The sequence below is a fragment of the Drosophila mauritiana genome, chromosome 3L (assembly GCF_004382145.1).
Source record: "Drosophila mauritiana strain mau12 chromosome 3L, ASM438214v1, whole genome shotgun sequence".
Lineage (NCBI taxonomy): Eukaryota > Metazoa > Arthropoda > Insecta > Diptera > Drosophilidae > Drosophila > Drosophila mauritiana.
Genome location: NC_046669.1, coordinates 1478779 through 1494166, shown reverse-complemented (window position 1 = coordinate 1494166; position 15388 = coordinate 1478779). Strand labels below are relative to the sequence as shown.

Genomic DNA, 15388 nt, shown 5'->3' with positions numbered 1-15388 from the left:
GCGCATAGGGTGCCCGTGGTCTTCGGAGTGTTTTTTTTTTTGCTGCACGACTATAGGTCACACTTTTCCAGTCAGCCATGTTGTTTTCTGTCACCAAACCCTCGCAAACGTAGGAATTACAAAACAGCATTTCACTTTTGTGTTGCCAGGAAAATATAAACTTTTCAGCCCGATCAGCAGCAGGAATAATCAAAATAAATATATAGCAATTGAGCCAAAACAAACCCAACTGTTTTTGTGCATTGGTGGTCCAGAATAAGTGGAGTTTTGAATGGTTTTCATGGTGAGTAAAAGTTCATTGAATAAATTCAGTACTCGTACTTAAAACAGCGACACCTCGCCCCTCCGCTTCTCCTCTTCGTTTGTTTCGCTTCTGCTTCTTCCCGTGGAGATGCTTCAACATCAACGACTTCGAAGCAGCAACAACAACACTGCACGGGAGCAAGAAGAAAAACCAAGAAACTGCTGGAAACAGTGAAAATCGGTTAAAACAATTACTCAAAAGTATGTTAAACAGTATTGATTGGTGCTTAACGACTCGCAGATTCCTCTTTGCGCTATGTTTCGTTTCGGTGTGCAATTCATATTTTACGCTTCGGGTACAGTCTAGCCTCCGTTCTACTAGCAGCCCCGTTCCAGATTCCATTTCAAGATGAAGGGCATTATGTAAATATATTTCCGCGGGGTAAAAATACAGTGCCACTTATACACACAAGTTAAGTATCTTCCTCTTGGTAGTAGTAAATACCTGTATTAGCGAACATACCTGAATCGGCTTTAAACCGAAACTCATAGGTAGTCCGATACCAAATCTTTCTTGGAAATGCTTAGCTAGATTAGACTACCTGTACCCATTTAGACAGGATCACTCAGGAACTGAAAGATCTCTTATTAACAATCATGCTAATAAAATGCAGAAAATAAAACAACAACGGACTTGTTTAGCATTGCCAAGGCAACATATCAATCGGGTTTTATAGCGCTTACCATTAAATAGTCTTAATAGCTGTTTGATCGGAAAACATACCACTATTTCATATTGGTACATAACTTTAAGGCTATCAAACAATTTTTAAAATATATTTCTATAATTATAAATGATATATGGATAAATGCCGCGATAATGATGGCATCGATTGGCAATTTTGATTGTAATCTCCCTCTAAGAACTATAATTTCGAGTGTACACTTAGTTTAAGTTTTCAATACTTTAGACCACGCGATCGCAGCGTGTTGGGACGATTTGAGCCACCGCCAAAAATGCTCGTGCGGAAGTTCGGGGTCTGCTGTGGATTGTTACCCACGAGGCCAGGTTGCCCGGGAATCTGAATCGGGCCCGGAGTGCTGGGCGCCCTGCTGATGCCCAGGCCGTTGTTTCGCAGCCTGGGCGCCACATAGGGACGCTGGCTGGTGGAGATACCGCCCGTTCCCAGAGGCGGCAGGATACCTCCGTTGGGAGGAGACACCACCGGAGGCTGTTGCGGCTGCTGTGGAAGATTTGCATTGCCCTGAGGCTGCGGTTGCACTATAGGCGGCACAATCGAGTTCACGGAGGAGTAATTGGGAGGCTGAGGCTGCTGCTGTTGCACCGGAGGCTGCACTGTGATCGGCGGAATCTGCGTCCTCTTTGTGAGCTCCGGAGCCAAGTACGGGTGGTTGCCACCACCAGTGCCACTGCTGTTGCTCTGCGGGATGTCGTAGGTGCGGCCCGAGGGCGTGGTCACTTGGATACTGTTGCCAGGCTGCACGCCACAGGGCTTTGGGTAGTCGTAGCCATTTGGCACCGCCTGGACATAGTTGTCGAAGTACTGGCTCACCTGATGCATGGGCGTCGAGTAGTTGACGGCGATCAGCGACTCCTTGGTTCGTATACCCGAGCGGGCTTGGGCGTGGGCGGCCTGGAGGCGCAGGATGTTGGCCTGCTTAATGTGCGGCAGCAGTTCGGCATCGCCCTTTATCTTCTCGACCACAGCCTCGTCGCTATCGATGTTGCCACTGGGTACGATCCCGCCCTCGCTTTGCTCACTGGCTCCGGCTTTCTTGGTGGTGGTCTCCTCCGCCGGCTTTTGCAACTCCTTCGGCACTCTTTCCTCCTTCTGGCTGGGCACCTCCTCCTGTTTCTTCTCACCCTCGGGCTTCTTGCGATTGACAAACTCGAATAGGTCATCTATGTCGGGCACATCGGGCAGTGCTCCGTAGGAGTCAAAGTTGTCTCGGAAAGCACTTGCCCACTCCTCGCTCTTGTGCAGACTGGGATCAATGATCAGTTTCGGCTGCTGCTTGTGGTTGTGGCTGCTGGTGATGGAGGATCCCAGGGCCGCAGCTTCTTCGGGCGCCGAAATGCCTCCCACATTCTTGATCACCGTGATGGTCTTCACGCGGGTCCCCTCCTTGGAGTCGATGTTGGTGGCTGCGTAGCTCAGGCTGAGATCCCTCTTGGCCGGCTGCGGCTCCACGGCGGGCTTCTCCGGGTACTTGATGCTGATTATCGTGGCTCCGTGCACGCCCACCAGCAGCAGTAGGCCCAACGCGGCCATTGTGTGAAAGCGGGCAATCTGGGAAATTTGGTTTTTCAGTTATAATTATCTTCATTTGCACTCTTTCGTTTTTGAATCCAAGTTTTGGGGAAACAAGCTGTTATCATCTTGAATAATTTAATAAGGGATTGTTAGTTTATTTTGTGATTGGGGTCTTAATCTAATACTAATCTAAGGCCCGTCTATTTAGATCTCTAATCGAGTGATGTTGGTAAGTTAATCAAGCGATCCAAGGAAATAATCAAGTTTTAAATTGTGTATTGCAGTGGTGGTCTGCATGTTATTCATATATATGTGTTATAAACAGAGTTTGGAATAAATCAGCGGTAATAAAGATTGAATCTCGTATTTCAACTGGATGGCACTGCAAGCAAAGTCTATTGGTCATGGATAAGTAAGAGATGAAGATTGTTTGGTTCAAGTGAAGACCCGATCAGAAATCGAACAGTAAGTTGCTCTTGTGAATCAAACGTGTTGTTAAAAACCCAGTTATGTATAATCGATCGATTAGCATGTAGTCCAAGGATATGCTCGAAATCACTGCCAAAGCACTACTTCTGTTCATGGCACACTTTTAAGGGTAATAATCCCATGCACATCGATCACTCACTGTCGAGCTTCTCATCGCTGTAATCCTTCGCACATGCGATCGATCAATCAAATGATCCGATCGTTTCGATGAAGTGAGCAATGCGATGCGATGATAGTTGTGACGAGGATCAATGACGGCCGACTGCGGCGGAGAAGGAGACGGTGACGGTGACGGTAACGCGGTCAATTCGAATTTCCTACTGCCGGCCGAGATGGCAACAATGCTTTTTATATAGCCAGGCGGAAGGAGTGGAGTTTCGGTTTGGGTTTCCTGTAGCTCCCCGGCTCTGGATATCTAAAGTCTTTGACACCGAGATACAAACAATCCGACAACGAGCCAATCGCATTAGCTCAGAGCACACAACTAGCAGCGCCGATTGAATTAAAGCTGCATAATAGCTTTCCCATTACGTCCAAAACGATCAACGAGTTTTCTCCAGCCACTACTGTTTTGGGAAAGCAGTTGCCGCCGATCCTCCCGCCAGCCCCCAGTCCCCAGCCCCGAACTATTGATCCCTCATCCTCCAGTGGACGCGGAGCCGCCTCGTCGGCACATAATTGAGTGCGACTAATGAGGAAATTGAATCTGGCTAATGATCGTGGAGCATGTGGCAGCTCCTGGGGATGGCTGCTGCTACCCACACAGTTTATAGTTTGCTATTCTACCCAATGCCTCCTGTCCTTGGTAAGATCATGTGCGAAGGTCACCAGCTGCACCGGCAAGTCAGACATCTCATTTAGACCTTAATTCTGGTTAGGAGGCTAGGGAGAGCAGCTCCTCCTAGCTGGCTGCAAACTGGTCGTCTTACGCAATACCAAAACGCACGCTTGTCTTGGCCAGCCTCGCAGATTGTCATGAGAAACTGCCATGCGAATCCATGAAGTTGTGGGCCTAATGTGTGTGCAACCGAGCGATCAACTCGAGATTTAATCAGGAGCAGAGCGAGCACAGCTTTTCCCCCAAGCAAGTTGGAAAGTAGTGATGTAGGAAATACAGAATTGAAACTTTGCCATTGCATGTGGAGATGGTTGATAAGTTTTTGATGTGGCCTGGCACCTACAGGGTATCAATTCCATCAAGTAATTGTTTAATCTAGATTCTTCTGTACGATTTTGGTTGAAACTTCTGTAATCCGCTGATAATCCTTTATTGGAAGGTTAACTGAATGTTAGGTGATATATTCATACATCTATAATGGATTGCATCTCTTCTCTTATATTCCCTGAACTGAGCTGAAATCTTTATTTTAAGACATTTCATTTTGTTGGTAAATCCTCCATAAGTATGCGATTATCGTTACAGATTCAAGAATCCACGGTCAGCGGCATCAGTATCAGGTCGATAAGCGTCTGATGTCCAACGGAGGAGCCAGCGACCAGTCAATGGAAGTGGAGCGCAAGTGAAGACAGTCTGTACTAGAAACGAAATAAATAAGTAATCAAAGCAAAGCAATTGATTGATCAAGATGAGTGTGATTATTCGGTTACAAAACTTGCCGTGGACGGCAAATGCGCGCGACATTCGAAACTTCTTCTCGGGCCTCTCAATTCCCGAGGGCGGTGTCCACATAATCGGCGGCGAGATGGGCGACGCTTTCATCGCTTTCAGGTAGTTAGCCACAATCTGATCTATAAGTACACCCCTAGCAATCTCGGAGCTCCAGCCGGCCTGGAGTTGGGTCCGGGCCAGAGCCTCTCCAGAGACGCTCCTAACTTGCATGTGCCTAAGGCGGCGGTCAAAGTAATAGCACTAAGAACGGTCACAAGAAAATACTTGCATAGCTCATGGTTTAATGGACTGAAACAGGTAATATCAGCGCTAATAACGAGCCACTCAGGTATTCCATTCCATTTAGTTATGTCATCGGGCTAGTCATGGCCCATTTTATCACTCGGATTTCATAAAAAGTATTCCAGAATGCATATCTCAAAACCCTATGAAATATCGAAAGATTTGAATTCAGTAAGCGGCAAAACCCGAAAATGTTACTATTTTTGGTGGATCATTTTTTTTAAATACATATATGTTTGGCATTGGATGTAACCGAAGTAAGTACGGCAAAGTATATGAAACCGAAATATTTTCGAATTATAACGGGACTGTCGTAGCTTCAGAATGGAAAAAGGTTTTAAATCGAAACGATTTAGTTAGTTTTGCTCTTTGTATTATATTTAGCGTGCTGAGTAAAGTCAAGATTCATTTCAAGTTCTTAAAAACCCTTTATCCTTTGTGCTTTTAATTTGAATTTGCTGATGATTTTGAATTAGTTGTTTAGTTGTAAATAGATTTTATCGGGAAAATTGAGTGCCAGCTTTTGAAATGGAATAAAATGCAAGGGGTCTGTGATTCTAGGTTCATGTTATGGCAAATCAAGAATGGTTCCAGCAGGAACGTGGATGATGCAGATAACATATCACAGTGCTATTATTTTGACTGCCCAAAATGCTGGCTGATGACAAATGGGGCCATTTAACACGCCGAACTCTCGAAAAGTGCTCGGGATATTGCCCACCCCCTTATTATGTAACACTCCTGATTTTTCGCCTTTGATTTTTTCCCCAATTTCTACAAACCAATAGCACCGACGAGGATGCCCGCTGCGCAATGCTGAAGGATCGCGAGAAACTGATGGAGATCCAGGTGCGCCTGCTGCTCTCCTCGCGGGCAGAGATGCAAAAGGTTATTGAGACTGCTCGGAAAGCGGCCTCCGCTCAAGCGCCAGTATCGGTTCCAGTTCCCATGCCCGTCGTGGTCCCCGTTCCGGTGGCCAAGGCGGCTGGTCCAGCTGCGCCACTGCCTCCGATTATTGGGGGCCTAAACAGCTTTTTGGGCCAAGTTCAAGGCAAGGCTGTGGCCACAGGGACGGTGCCCTCTTTTCTGACCTACCAACAGCAGGCGGGGATCACGCTCTCTGATGTCACAGGTCGCCGCAGTCGCAGCAGATCCTCCAGTTCCGATGATAGCGATAGGGAGCGGGAGCGAGATCGCGATCGTCAACGGGAGCGGGAACGAGGTCGCAAACGTCGCTCCGACCGGTTGGATAAAAGCCAGGAAAGGGAGCTGAAAGTGGTTGCCGGCGGAGGTGCACTGCCATCTCCATGGGCGCAACCACCTCCGAATCAGTTGCCAGCCGTGGGGCTGGGTCTCAACATGGGCTTGAACCTGAATCTGCCACAGCTCATACCCTCTCTACAGAGCTACACCACTAGTGCGACCACCAGCAATGTGACCAACAACTACAATCTCGGACCAAGTGCCACCAGTGTGCAGCTACTGGCCGCTTTGCAGCAGGTGGCCAGCAGCAGTGCGGCTCCAGCGCAGCCTGCGAAATCCGAGAGCGAGCCCATTGCCTTTGCCAGCGTAAATCCCTATGCCCAGATGTACCCGCAGCTCTTCCAGCAGCAGCAGATGCTACTCCAGCAGCAACAGACACCGGCCAAAGTGTCGCCCACCATGGGTGGCTCTCCGGGCGGAGGCAGCACGCCCCAGGTTGTGGCGGACACCTGCTACATTCGGATGAGTGGCATGTGCCAAAACACGTCGTACAGCGATATTCGCAAGTACTTCCAGGGCTTGTACATTCCGCACAATGGCATCAAGATCATGATGGTGAACGGCAGTCGCACCGGAGTGGCCTACGTGGAGTTCTCTCGGGTGTCCAGTGCCCAAAAGGCAGTGCAGCGGAATAACACAATGTTTCGGGATCGCCTGGTTCAGATTGTTCCCGTGGGCGACGATGAATTCGAGCTGGCGGAGGAGCGTGCTAGTCGCCAGGGGCAGGACGGCAGCAGGAGTCACGGCGATAATGGTGTTGAGAAGAGTGAACGAGGCGGTGGAGCACCTATTCCCGTGCCCAGACCCGTTACCAATGTCCTCTATATAGAGGATCTGCCACAGACCACCACTGAGCAAGATATCATGAAAATGTTCTCCGCCAGCTACACCGTTGTGGACATCCTACTGAGCCCCAGTCCGAAAAATCGACGAGAGTCCGTCGCCTTTGTCCTTTTTGCCAGAGAAGCTGAAGCCGACTCCGCCCTGCAGGATACCAGCAAGCACTATATAGGGTTCCGCCAGCTGAGGGTGAAATCCAGCAGCGAGGAGGACATGCAGAATGCCAAGGAGAAGCAACGAAGAGCCAATGAGCAGCTGCTGAAGGAGGAAGCCGATCAGCGGGAAGAGCTCCTAAAAGATCAGCAAAGACGACAGATGCAGCAGCAGCAGGAGAATGAGCAGATCCAGGCCAGCAGATTCGCCGCGGATCCAAGGAGACGCCAGGCGGAGGATCAGCAGCAGCAGCAGATGAACATGGGACCCAGTTTTAATTCCAACATGAGTCCCAGCATGATGGCTCCCTTTGTCAACGGTGGCAACATGCCCTTCCACATGCCGCCGCTCCAGCAAAACAGTATCAATAACTTTCCCTTCAATATGAATAAAAACTATAACTATAATGGTAATTCCAATGGGAACGGACCCAACTATCCAAATGATAATGGAGGCGCTGGTGTCATCCAGCGACCCCGCCAAGAGGATGTCTTCGTTCGTGTCCACAACTGCGAGTACGCTACGAGAGCCAATGATCTGGGTGAACTGTTTTCCCTCGAGCAGCTCCGCATTGAGCATATCGAACAGCTTTTCAATGAACGCAACCAGAGCTCCGGCGAGTTTATTGTGGAGTTCAGTGATCCTGCCAGTTGCAAACTGGCCATCAGGGAGTTCCACAATAGACGCTTTCGAGGAAGGGGACTGCGAGTGGTGGCCATCACGCCCCAGGAAATCGCTGATAGGATGAAAAAGCCCTTTATGGATTATCTGCCGGGAGGAAATGGTCCCAGGAAAGCCGAAACTAACAATGCGAATGACGTCGCAGGTGGAAATAAAGCCATCGCGCAGCCATCTCGTCGTCGAGGACCCAGCCGCTTTGATAAGCCGCAGGATCAGCCATCGCAACAGCAGGATCGACCGCTATCCCTGGAAAGGGAGGACAACAGCAGCACTAGCTCAAACGCACCCGTAAAACAGCACTTCAACCCCTTCGCTCGACCAGATCCTCCTCTGAGCAGCAGCTCCCTCTCGCCCAACAATCAGAGTCAAGTCAAGCCAATCTCTCCGGTGCCCGTTCCCACGTCCATAATCCCGGACAAGTTCAATCGGCCAGGATGCGTGGTGGCTATGCGTAATGTCCCTTTCAAGGCGGAGCTAAAGGACATCATGCGCTTCTTCAGCGACTACAAGCTCAGCCCGGATGACATCATAAGGCGTTTTAATGATGAAGGCAAACCCACCGGCGACACTCGCGTCGCCTTCGAGTCCCCTTCGGAGGCAAGGTCTGCCTACGAATCGCGTCGCAAGAAGCAGATATTCAACCGCACTGTCTACCTGGATATCATCTAGGCAATGGGCCTAGAACCCAAATAATTGTATAATGTAAATAGATAATGTTAAGCCAAACACCAAAAATATTATATAGATAAGCAGCATGTACATAAACTTGTTCAAATAAATCGAATAAACCGTGTAAGAAATGCGTTTAAGCATACAAAACCCAGCGAGCGACTGTTTGGGAAACTTCTATAAACATAAACGATGTATCATTATATTTTGTTTCTGTGAATCCTTTCATTAGTCTTTTTAAGACTTCACGTAATTTAAATTTGAAAATTTATATATTTTTTTAATATTACAAAGCGTGAGTAATTAAATAAAACTTGTTTCATTTATATGAATAAAATATATTACATAGACTCAAAAATACTTCCTATAACATGAATATAAAAGGTCAGGGGCAATCTTAATCCAATCTTAGGCATAGTTTTGCAGTAATATCACTTGAGACTTTTTCAGCGACTCCCGGCACAAGGGGCACTCATCCCGCTCCTCCAGCCACTCGAGCAGACAGCTCCAGCAAAAGATGTGGCCGCATGGAGTCAAACTGCTGTTGGAACGTGGCTCCAGGCAAAGGATGCACTGTGGGGTGTTTGGATCTAAGTCTTTTGCACTCGAAGATCGTTGCAGGAACTTCTTTCCAGCCTGCTTTATTGATTCTAGCTGCTGGCGCTTGTGCTCTCGCCAGGCATCCCATCCACTAATGGCCAATGAAACTGTGACCTGCAGGAAAGTGATTACGCCCAGTATCTTGTAGCCGTACAGAGAGAATTCCGGCTGCAGCCAGTGGCGGATTAGTACGTAGTTGATGCCTGTGGTGCGCTTGGACAGCTGGTACTTGCTGGCGTCCAAGTAGAATAGAGACTTGTGCAGGGCCTTTACGTAGCTGGGAGATGCCCTGAGCTTCTGAATAATCTTCTTTAGCTGCGGCTTGACCTCGGGTCGAATCTCTTCATTGTTGGCCACGTAGGTATCCAGTTTTTGCATCAATCGTTGAAACAGGGAGTCGCCTCCAAACTCCAGGACAATGGCAATCAGTTGTAACTAGAAGATACGCGACGTTTACAAATGTTTTCTTTTCGAGAATTCTTTAGTTACCAATCTGCTGGGAATCTGCTTGTAGTTTCCGTCCACCTGAATTATTCCCGTGTACTCCTCGCCGAGGGTCTGAAGGTTATTGGCCGAGGCGAATCCGTGGTAACAGAGCTCCGCCAGCAGCCTGCACATCTGGTTGTACTTTATCCAGTTCCGTGGACCGGTGAGGCGCAAGACATCGGACAAGTCTTCAGCCAGCTCGTTGGTGTACCGTGCATCCTTCTGCACGGATCTCACGATCTCCGGCTGCCGGGCCCGGGCGTTCCGAAAGTCCATGTCGATGGGGGTTACTGCAATGTTGATTCTAACATATCTTATTCAAAGGCCGATCAAAGTGCGGCCCAGATAACAAAATCAGCTGTTTTACTTTTGGCTAATTGAGATGACACTTTCAAGGAACAACGGTAATGCAGCTTGAAACAGCACATTTTACAGAGCACAGCTTCGGTCACTTTAAACGTATTAAACGAAGTATTTAATTTAAAAATAGTATTTCTCTTGATATTATTTGAATGCCCAATGAGACATAATTATAAATAATTACTTTGTACGATAGTTCTCTCTGACGAATCACGAACATTCCAAAGCACACCAACAGCTCTCTGCGAGGCACTTTCGAACACTTACAGTCAGCCATTTTCTATAGGGCATCGCGGATGCTTTTTCTCCCTGACCAAAGGATATTTGGTTTTCCCATCAAAATTCGTTGATTTCGAAACGTCAAATCGAAACCCCACGATAGCAGAGACCGTGTGTCGGCAGTGTGTGTGCAATTGGCAAGAGGAAATTGTCGGAAAGATTCCGTTTTGGACCCGCAAAGAGCAGTTAGCGCAGACGTCACACCTTTTCAGCCACCAATACGATTGCAGCTACTAATACTACGGCTCACAGACTAACGGAACAACAAAACCAGTGCTAGAGAAAGAGAAGAAGAATCGAGCCGCAAGTCCAAGTACTTAAGAAGTACTTTCGCCTCGAATTTAACTGCAGTTACTCGCAAAAGCCGCATTAGATTTTTTGGAAATATTACGCAAGTACTATTTCTAGTCGTACCCGTTGGATAATCATGGCTCAGTAAACATGAATCCGCAACGAGAATACTTTGCTCAGCGCACTCCGTGTGGAGACCTAGGCAAGACGCAATTAGCCGCCCACTGGCAGCTCTCCAGCACCCATACTATTACCTATCCCCAAGACAAGTGCACCTCTAGTATCCACAACGATGGACAGCAACAACAGCAGCAGCAGCAAGAAGCAGTCTCAGTCCTCTCATCATGGCAAGTCCTCGTCTGCTGAATCGCAAAGGAAGTCCAGTGGTGGGTGCTCCATTCTCCTATTATTTTTGTATCCCGAAAAGGTTTTAATATAGGTGCAACCTTCTCCTCCGCAGAGTTACATACCAACAGCAACAAGCAGCGACACAGCCGTCGAAGGAATCAGGTTCCCACACCGCGCAACGATCAGCAACAACAGCCACAGCAGCCAGCAAAGCTACGTCCCAATGTGGACAAGCGTCCGAAGGCTCGCGGGTTTGGAGGGGGTTACGATTTCCCTTCACCCCGTGGCCAGGACGGGGCTTCAGGCAGCTCCCGACTAGCCTACTCCGCCACCGGCTACTCACGTAGCGGTGACTTTGACCATGAACTGAACTCTGTGTATACACAGGGCAGCAAGAAGCAGAATCTGAACCATCTGCTCAACTTCCACTGCGTGCCCAGGGAACTGGAGCGAGGACATCACCATCAGGCCCAGCAACACCACGGCTTGAGTGGCCGAAAGCAGCGCTACAACAAGGAGCAGTTCCTGCAGGCCAACTTTCAGTTCGTCATTAGATCGGGGGCAAAGGCTCAGGTTGATGGCTCGCCGGATGCACTCATCGATTGGAGCTACATCGAGCAGATCAACATACAGACCACTGAGGAGTTGCAATGCCCCATCTGCCTGTACCCGCCTGTGGCTGCCAAGCTCACCAGATGCGGACACGCCTACTGTTGGCCTTGCTTGCTGCACTATCTTTCGCTGAGCGACAAAACCTGGCGCAAGTGCCCGATCTGCTATGACGCCATCCACGCGGGAGATCTGAAGAGCTGCACCATCGAACAGCTGAGGGACTTGCAAGTGGGCGAAAAGATTACCTTCCAGTTGATGCGGCGCCGCAAGGGCTCAATGTACATTGAAAAGCATGTTGCAGGATTGGGCGAAACAATTGAACGTTTCCCCTTTCTGTCCGCTGATGAGGAGGCTAAACACTACTCGAAGTTTCTAATAGCAAAGCGAATGGATGTGGCCGCCATCATCGAGAGGGAGCGCTGCGAACTGCTAGCCGAATCGGATATCTCCTGTCCCGAAGATGTGTTTATCCAGCAAGCGCTGGTGATGCTTCAGGAGCGTGGCGAGAAGTTGGGACTCGAGAAACCAGATCCCAGAGAGGATGAAGAAGAGACGGCACCTGTACTTTGCCTAGAAACCGAGACCAAGATTGATATTGAGAAGTCAGACGATGCCTCCATCTCGTCGGGAGAGGCATCTAGCAGCCTTAGCTACTCGAGCAACCATAATAAATACTATTATTTCTACCAGTCAAACGACGGACAGAATATTTACTTGCATCCCTTGAATGTGAAGATGCTTCAGGCTTGCTACGGCACCTTGGACTTGGGTCCGCTACTCATCGAAGCCCAAATCGTGCAGATGGAACAGCACTCCATGGATGAGGAGCATCGACGCAAGTTCACTTGTCTTGGCCACTTGCCTTTGACTTGTCAGTTTTCGGTTGTGGAAGTCGAACTGCAGCCGCCAGTGGTCTCTGGAGGAATACTCAAGCTCTTTAAGGGTAAGTCCACTAGGTCCATGTAAAGCATTAAGCAAATATGTATTTTTTCCGCAGAGGACATTCTTCATCGTAAGAAGGAGCGACAGCGTCGGGATCGCGAGGAGCGCAAACGAGAGCAGCACATCAACGAGATAAATGACCGCCAGATGGGCAAACTTATTGCCAGTGCAGCTAACCTTGACCTAAGCTCCTCCCACGAGTTTCCCACTGTGAGTTAGCAATGCCTGCCGTTAGTGTCAATTATTAATATGTGATTTAATCTAAAGTGCGGTTTCGAGGAGGCTTTGCCCGCTCCCAGTGGTTCTGTGCCCGTGAACATCAGCAACCAGGACCACGGTTCCCGCTACTCCAGCGTCACTTTGGGCAGTCCCAAGCAGGAGTTGTGGCCCACCATTGCAAGTAGTTCTCCTGGAGGAGCTGGCCCGTCATTGGATATTCAGGTGGGCGCTTGGGGCCGTTCAGCTCCACCGCCGCCACGGGCTGTCATGGTCCCAAGAACCAGTGATGAGGACCTTGAGCAGCGATCTGTGGGCCACTGGGGTCTGGGAGAACTTTTAGTTGGAGCCTTGGACCAGAAAAAGCAAAAGGTAGGAGCAGCTAAATCGAATGGAGCAGCTCCTGCGGAATCCAAGAAGCAAAAGAAGGCCAAGGGAAAGAAGATGGTTCCCCTGTTCGCCACGGGCATGAACAGAGCTCCATGAAGAGCTAGATGAAGTTACAAGATTTATTGTATTTTTGTTTTTATGCGAATATTTCAACGTTATTTTAAATAACAAATGCGATTGTTCTTTCATTGAAGAGGATTTGGAAAATCATTCAGCTAATCTATAATTTAACCAAACATATATTCACAATACACATAAGATAACCAATAAAGGACGCAACTACAATATGAAACAAACGCCTTTTTTACTTTCTTGCCAAAAGGAATATTCACAATTTATCGGAATGTATTTTAAGCGCATACTTTTTCTGGTAGCTCTTTTAAATAGGTATAAAAGTGCCTATTGCGCTGTTCCATTAGACTACAAACAAATTTATTAACGTTTTAATTGATAGGAAGGGCCCAATTCGTCTAGTCGCTGCGTAGCTCGTTTACGACATCCCTATGTTCTGGTTGCTCCGAGTAATTGAGGTTTGCTGAGGCATTCACCTTATCAGGGCGCTTTAGTTTTCGACTAAGGGATCCGCAACTACCGGATCCGTAGTCTGGTGGCAGCTCCATGTACTCATCCTCAGAGTCTAAGTGGTCTGTTGCGTCTGGATCGTCACCGTTTACGGAGCCATTCGGACTGCCTGGTGGGCTGAGGGCCTGAATGATTCGGCCCTTGGACTCGTTCCAGAAGGTGTTAAGCCGCTCCCTGCCGAACAGGAGCAGGAAGGCATCAATGAACTCGCGCGACTTCTCCTCCCACTTGGTGATGATGTCAACCTTGACTTTGGTCAGCTCCCGCTTGCCTCGTGTCTTCAGCTCGTCCATCTTGTTCTGCAGACGGAATTTCTTCTCGGAGAGAAAGGAGACGTTGAGCTCCTTGGCTGAGTAGCCTCTGGCCAGATTCCTGCGCACATATACGTCGTAGTCCTTCACGATTCGGGCCACAATGTCCGACGTGGACACGCCCTCAGTGCGCTCCGTGGCCACGAACATTCCCTTCGCTTTGAGTGGAGCATATATGTCGTTGACTCCGCCAGCTCCATAGGGTATGTCATCGTGGGCCACAAAGTCGATCTTGTGCTCCTCGATAAACTCCTCATTTAGCGTCCACGGAGCATTCGGAACGATCTTGTGATAAGGAATGGAACCAAGAGTGTAAAGAAACATTTGATTTCTTCCATTGAACACTTACCTCATCCACGTAGCGGCAGTGACGCACTCCCTCGTAGCGCTCGAATCCATTCATGACCGTGCGTCCCTTCATCCTGAGGGTCAGCTCATCATTGCACACGCCCACGATGAGATAGACGTTGGGAAACACATTCTTGGCCTGCATCAGTTGGCGGGCATGGCCCTGGTGGAACAGATCATATATGCCATCTGCATAGACCCGCACCCTGCGCGTCGTCTTCCCAGCTCTGGCCATATGATAGGTGATCCTCTGTGTGTAGTCGCATCTCTCGAGCTCCAGCATGGCCTTGTCATCGTACGAGAAAGGCGCAGGCTGGCAAATGCTCTGGTGGCGTTTGGGGAAGAGAGATTAGTATGTGGCAGCTCCTGTTCCTCTGAGTAGGCTTACAAAATCCTCAAAGTCCATAAAGAGCGGTAGCATCTTAAACTCCGGCGGCGGTGTCGGCGTGACAGGAGCCGTCGACACTGGGGATACGTCGTCCTCTTCGGGCATTCTGTCCATTGCTTATAAAAATATATGTACGAGTATACACAACTAAGTACAGCACTAGTGGTCCGCTCAAGGGGATTTCGTCCGGACGACTGATTACATAAATTGAGACGGAACCGGCATAACCCTCTAGGCCTACTCTGTCGGGGATTGAGTCCGAGACTTTGAGCGAGAGATGCCCCCAACTGCGCACTAGCTGCGATCAGAATAAATTGGCGGCAACTGGTGGCGAATCAATACAATTGAGTCCAGCGGCTGGCGAGGCACACGACTTGGAGGCGGCTCTAGTCGCCGTCGCAGTCTCAGGCCCAAGCCTCTGGCTCGGATTCATCGCTCATCTTCAATTGCCGCAAATTGAGGCGCAAGCAAATAGGAAGCAACGGGTCGGTCGCCTGACTTGGCACGGGTCCGCCGATTCGATCAGGCGATGGGCGCGCATCTATATATAAACCGCAGCGCCATTAAACAAATCAGTGAACCGCTTCCAGCCGGTGAATGGGCAGCTAATTGCGAGGGAATGGGTGTCCAATCAAGGCAAACGGTTTCATCATCATCAGTGGCTGGCGCTCAAGAATTCCACCAGTGCCATGGATGGCTGCTGAATCGG

The 15388-nt window shown here is 49.0% G+C and overlaps 5 protein-coding genes across 7 annotated transcripts; 2 read left to right on the top strand and 3 right to left on the bottom strand.

Annotated features, from left to right (window-relative positions):
* The first annotated feature begins 51 nt into the window (after positions 1 to 51).
* Positions 52 to 8768, top strand: LOC117139459. 3 transcript variants are annotated; one of them, XM_033301770.1, is made up of 4 exons: positions 52 to 283; positions 392 to 504; positions 4432 to 4737; positions 5709 to 8768. In XM_033301770.1, exons 3-4 carry the CDS (start codon positions 4595 to 4597, stop codon positions 8524 to 8526), a joined length of 2961 nt encoding a protein of 986 aa, XP_033157661.1. In that variant the 5' UTR covers positions 52 to 283; positions 392 to 504; positions 4432 to 4594; the 3' UTR covers positions 8527 to 8768. The 3 variants fall into 3 exon arrangements, with proteins under 3 accessions (XP_033157661.1, XP_033157660.1, XP_033157662.1); XM_033301769.1 differs by lacking the exon at positions 392 to 504 and having other exon boundaries at positions 53 to 283; XM_033301771.1 differs by lacking the exons at positions 52 to 283; positions 392 to 504 and adding an exon at positions 2804 to 2984.
* On the bottom strand, positions 962 to 3332 carry LOC117139462 (B-cell CLL/lymphoma 9 protein). Its single transcript, XM_033301774.1, has 2 exons — positions 3148 to 3332; positions 962 to 2555 (listed from the first exon to the last, which is right to left on the bottom strand). The coding sequence occupies exons 1-2, from the start codon at positions 3160 to 3162 to the stop codon at positions 1203 to 1205; spliced, it is 1368 nt and encodes a 455-aa protein (XP_033157665.1). The 5' UTR covers positions 3163 to 3332; the 3' UTR covers positions 962 to 1202.
* An 80-nt stretch (positions 8769 to 8848) lies between the features above and the next one.
* Positions 8849 to 9981, bottom strand: LOC117139465 (peroxisome biogenesis factor 10). The gene is made up of 2 exons (XM_033301776.1): positions 9616 to 9981; positions 8849 to 9561 (listed from the first exon to the last, which is right to left on the bottom strand). Exons 1-2 carry the CDS (start codon positions 9886 to 9888, stop codon positions 8935 to 8937), a joined length of 900 nt encoding a protein of 299 aa, XP_033157667.1. The 5' UTR covers positions 9889 to 9981; the 3' UTR covers positions 8849 to 8934.
* Positions 9982 to 10240: 259 nt separating this feature from the next.
* Positions 10241 to 13346, top strand: LOC117139460 (RING finger protein 10). The gene is made up of 4 exons (XM_033301772.1): positions 10241 to 10928; positions 11003 to 12445; positions 12500 to 12654; positions 12712 to 13346. The coding sequence occupies exons 1-4, from the start codon at positions 10835 to 10837 to the stop codon at positions 13144 to 13146; spliced, it is 2127 nt and encodes a 708-aa protein (XP_033157663.1). The 5' UTR covers positions 10241 to 10834; the 3' UTR covers positions 13147 to 13346.
* Positions 13331 to 15359, bottom strand: LOC117139463 (choline-phosphate cytidylyltransferase A). Its single transcript, XM_033301775.1, has 3 exons — positions 14680 to 15359; positions 14293 to 14616; positions 13331 to 14228 (listed from the first exon to the last, which is right to left on the bottom strand). Exons 1-3 carry the CDS (start codon positions 14791 to 14793, stop codon positions 13521 to 13523), a joined length of 1146 nt encoding a protein of 381 aa, XP_033157666.1. The 5' UTR covers positions 14794 to 15359; the 3' UTR covers positions 13331 to 13520.
* Positions 15360 to 15388: the final 29 nt, after the last annotated feature.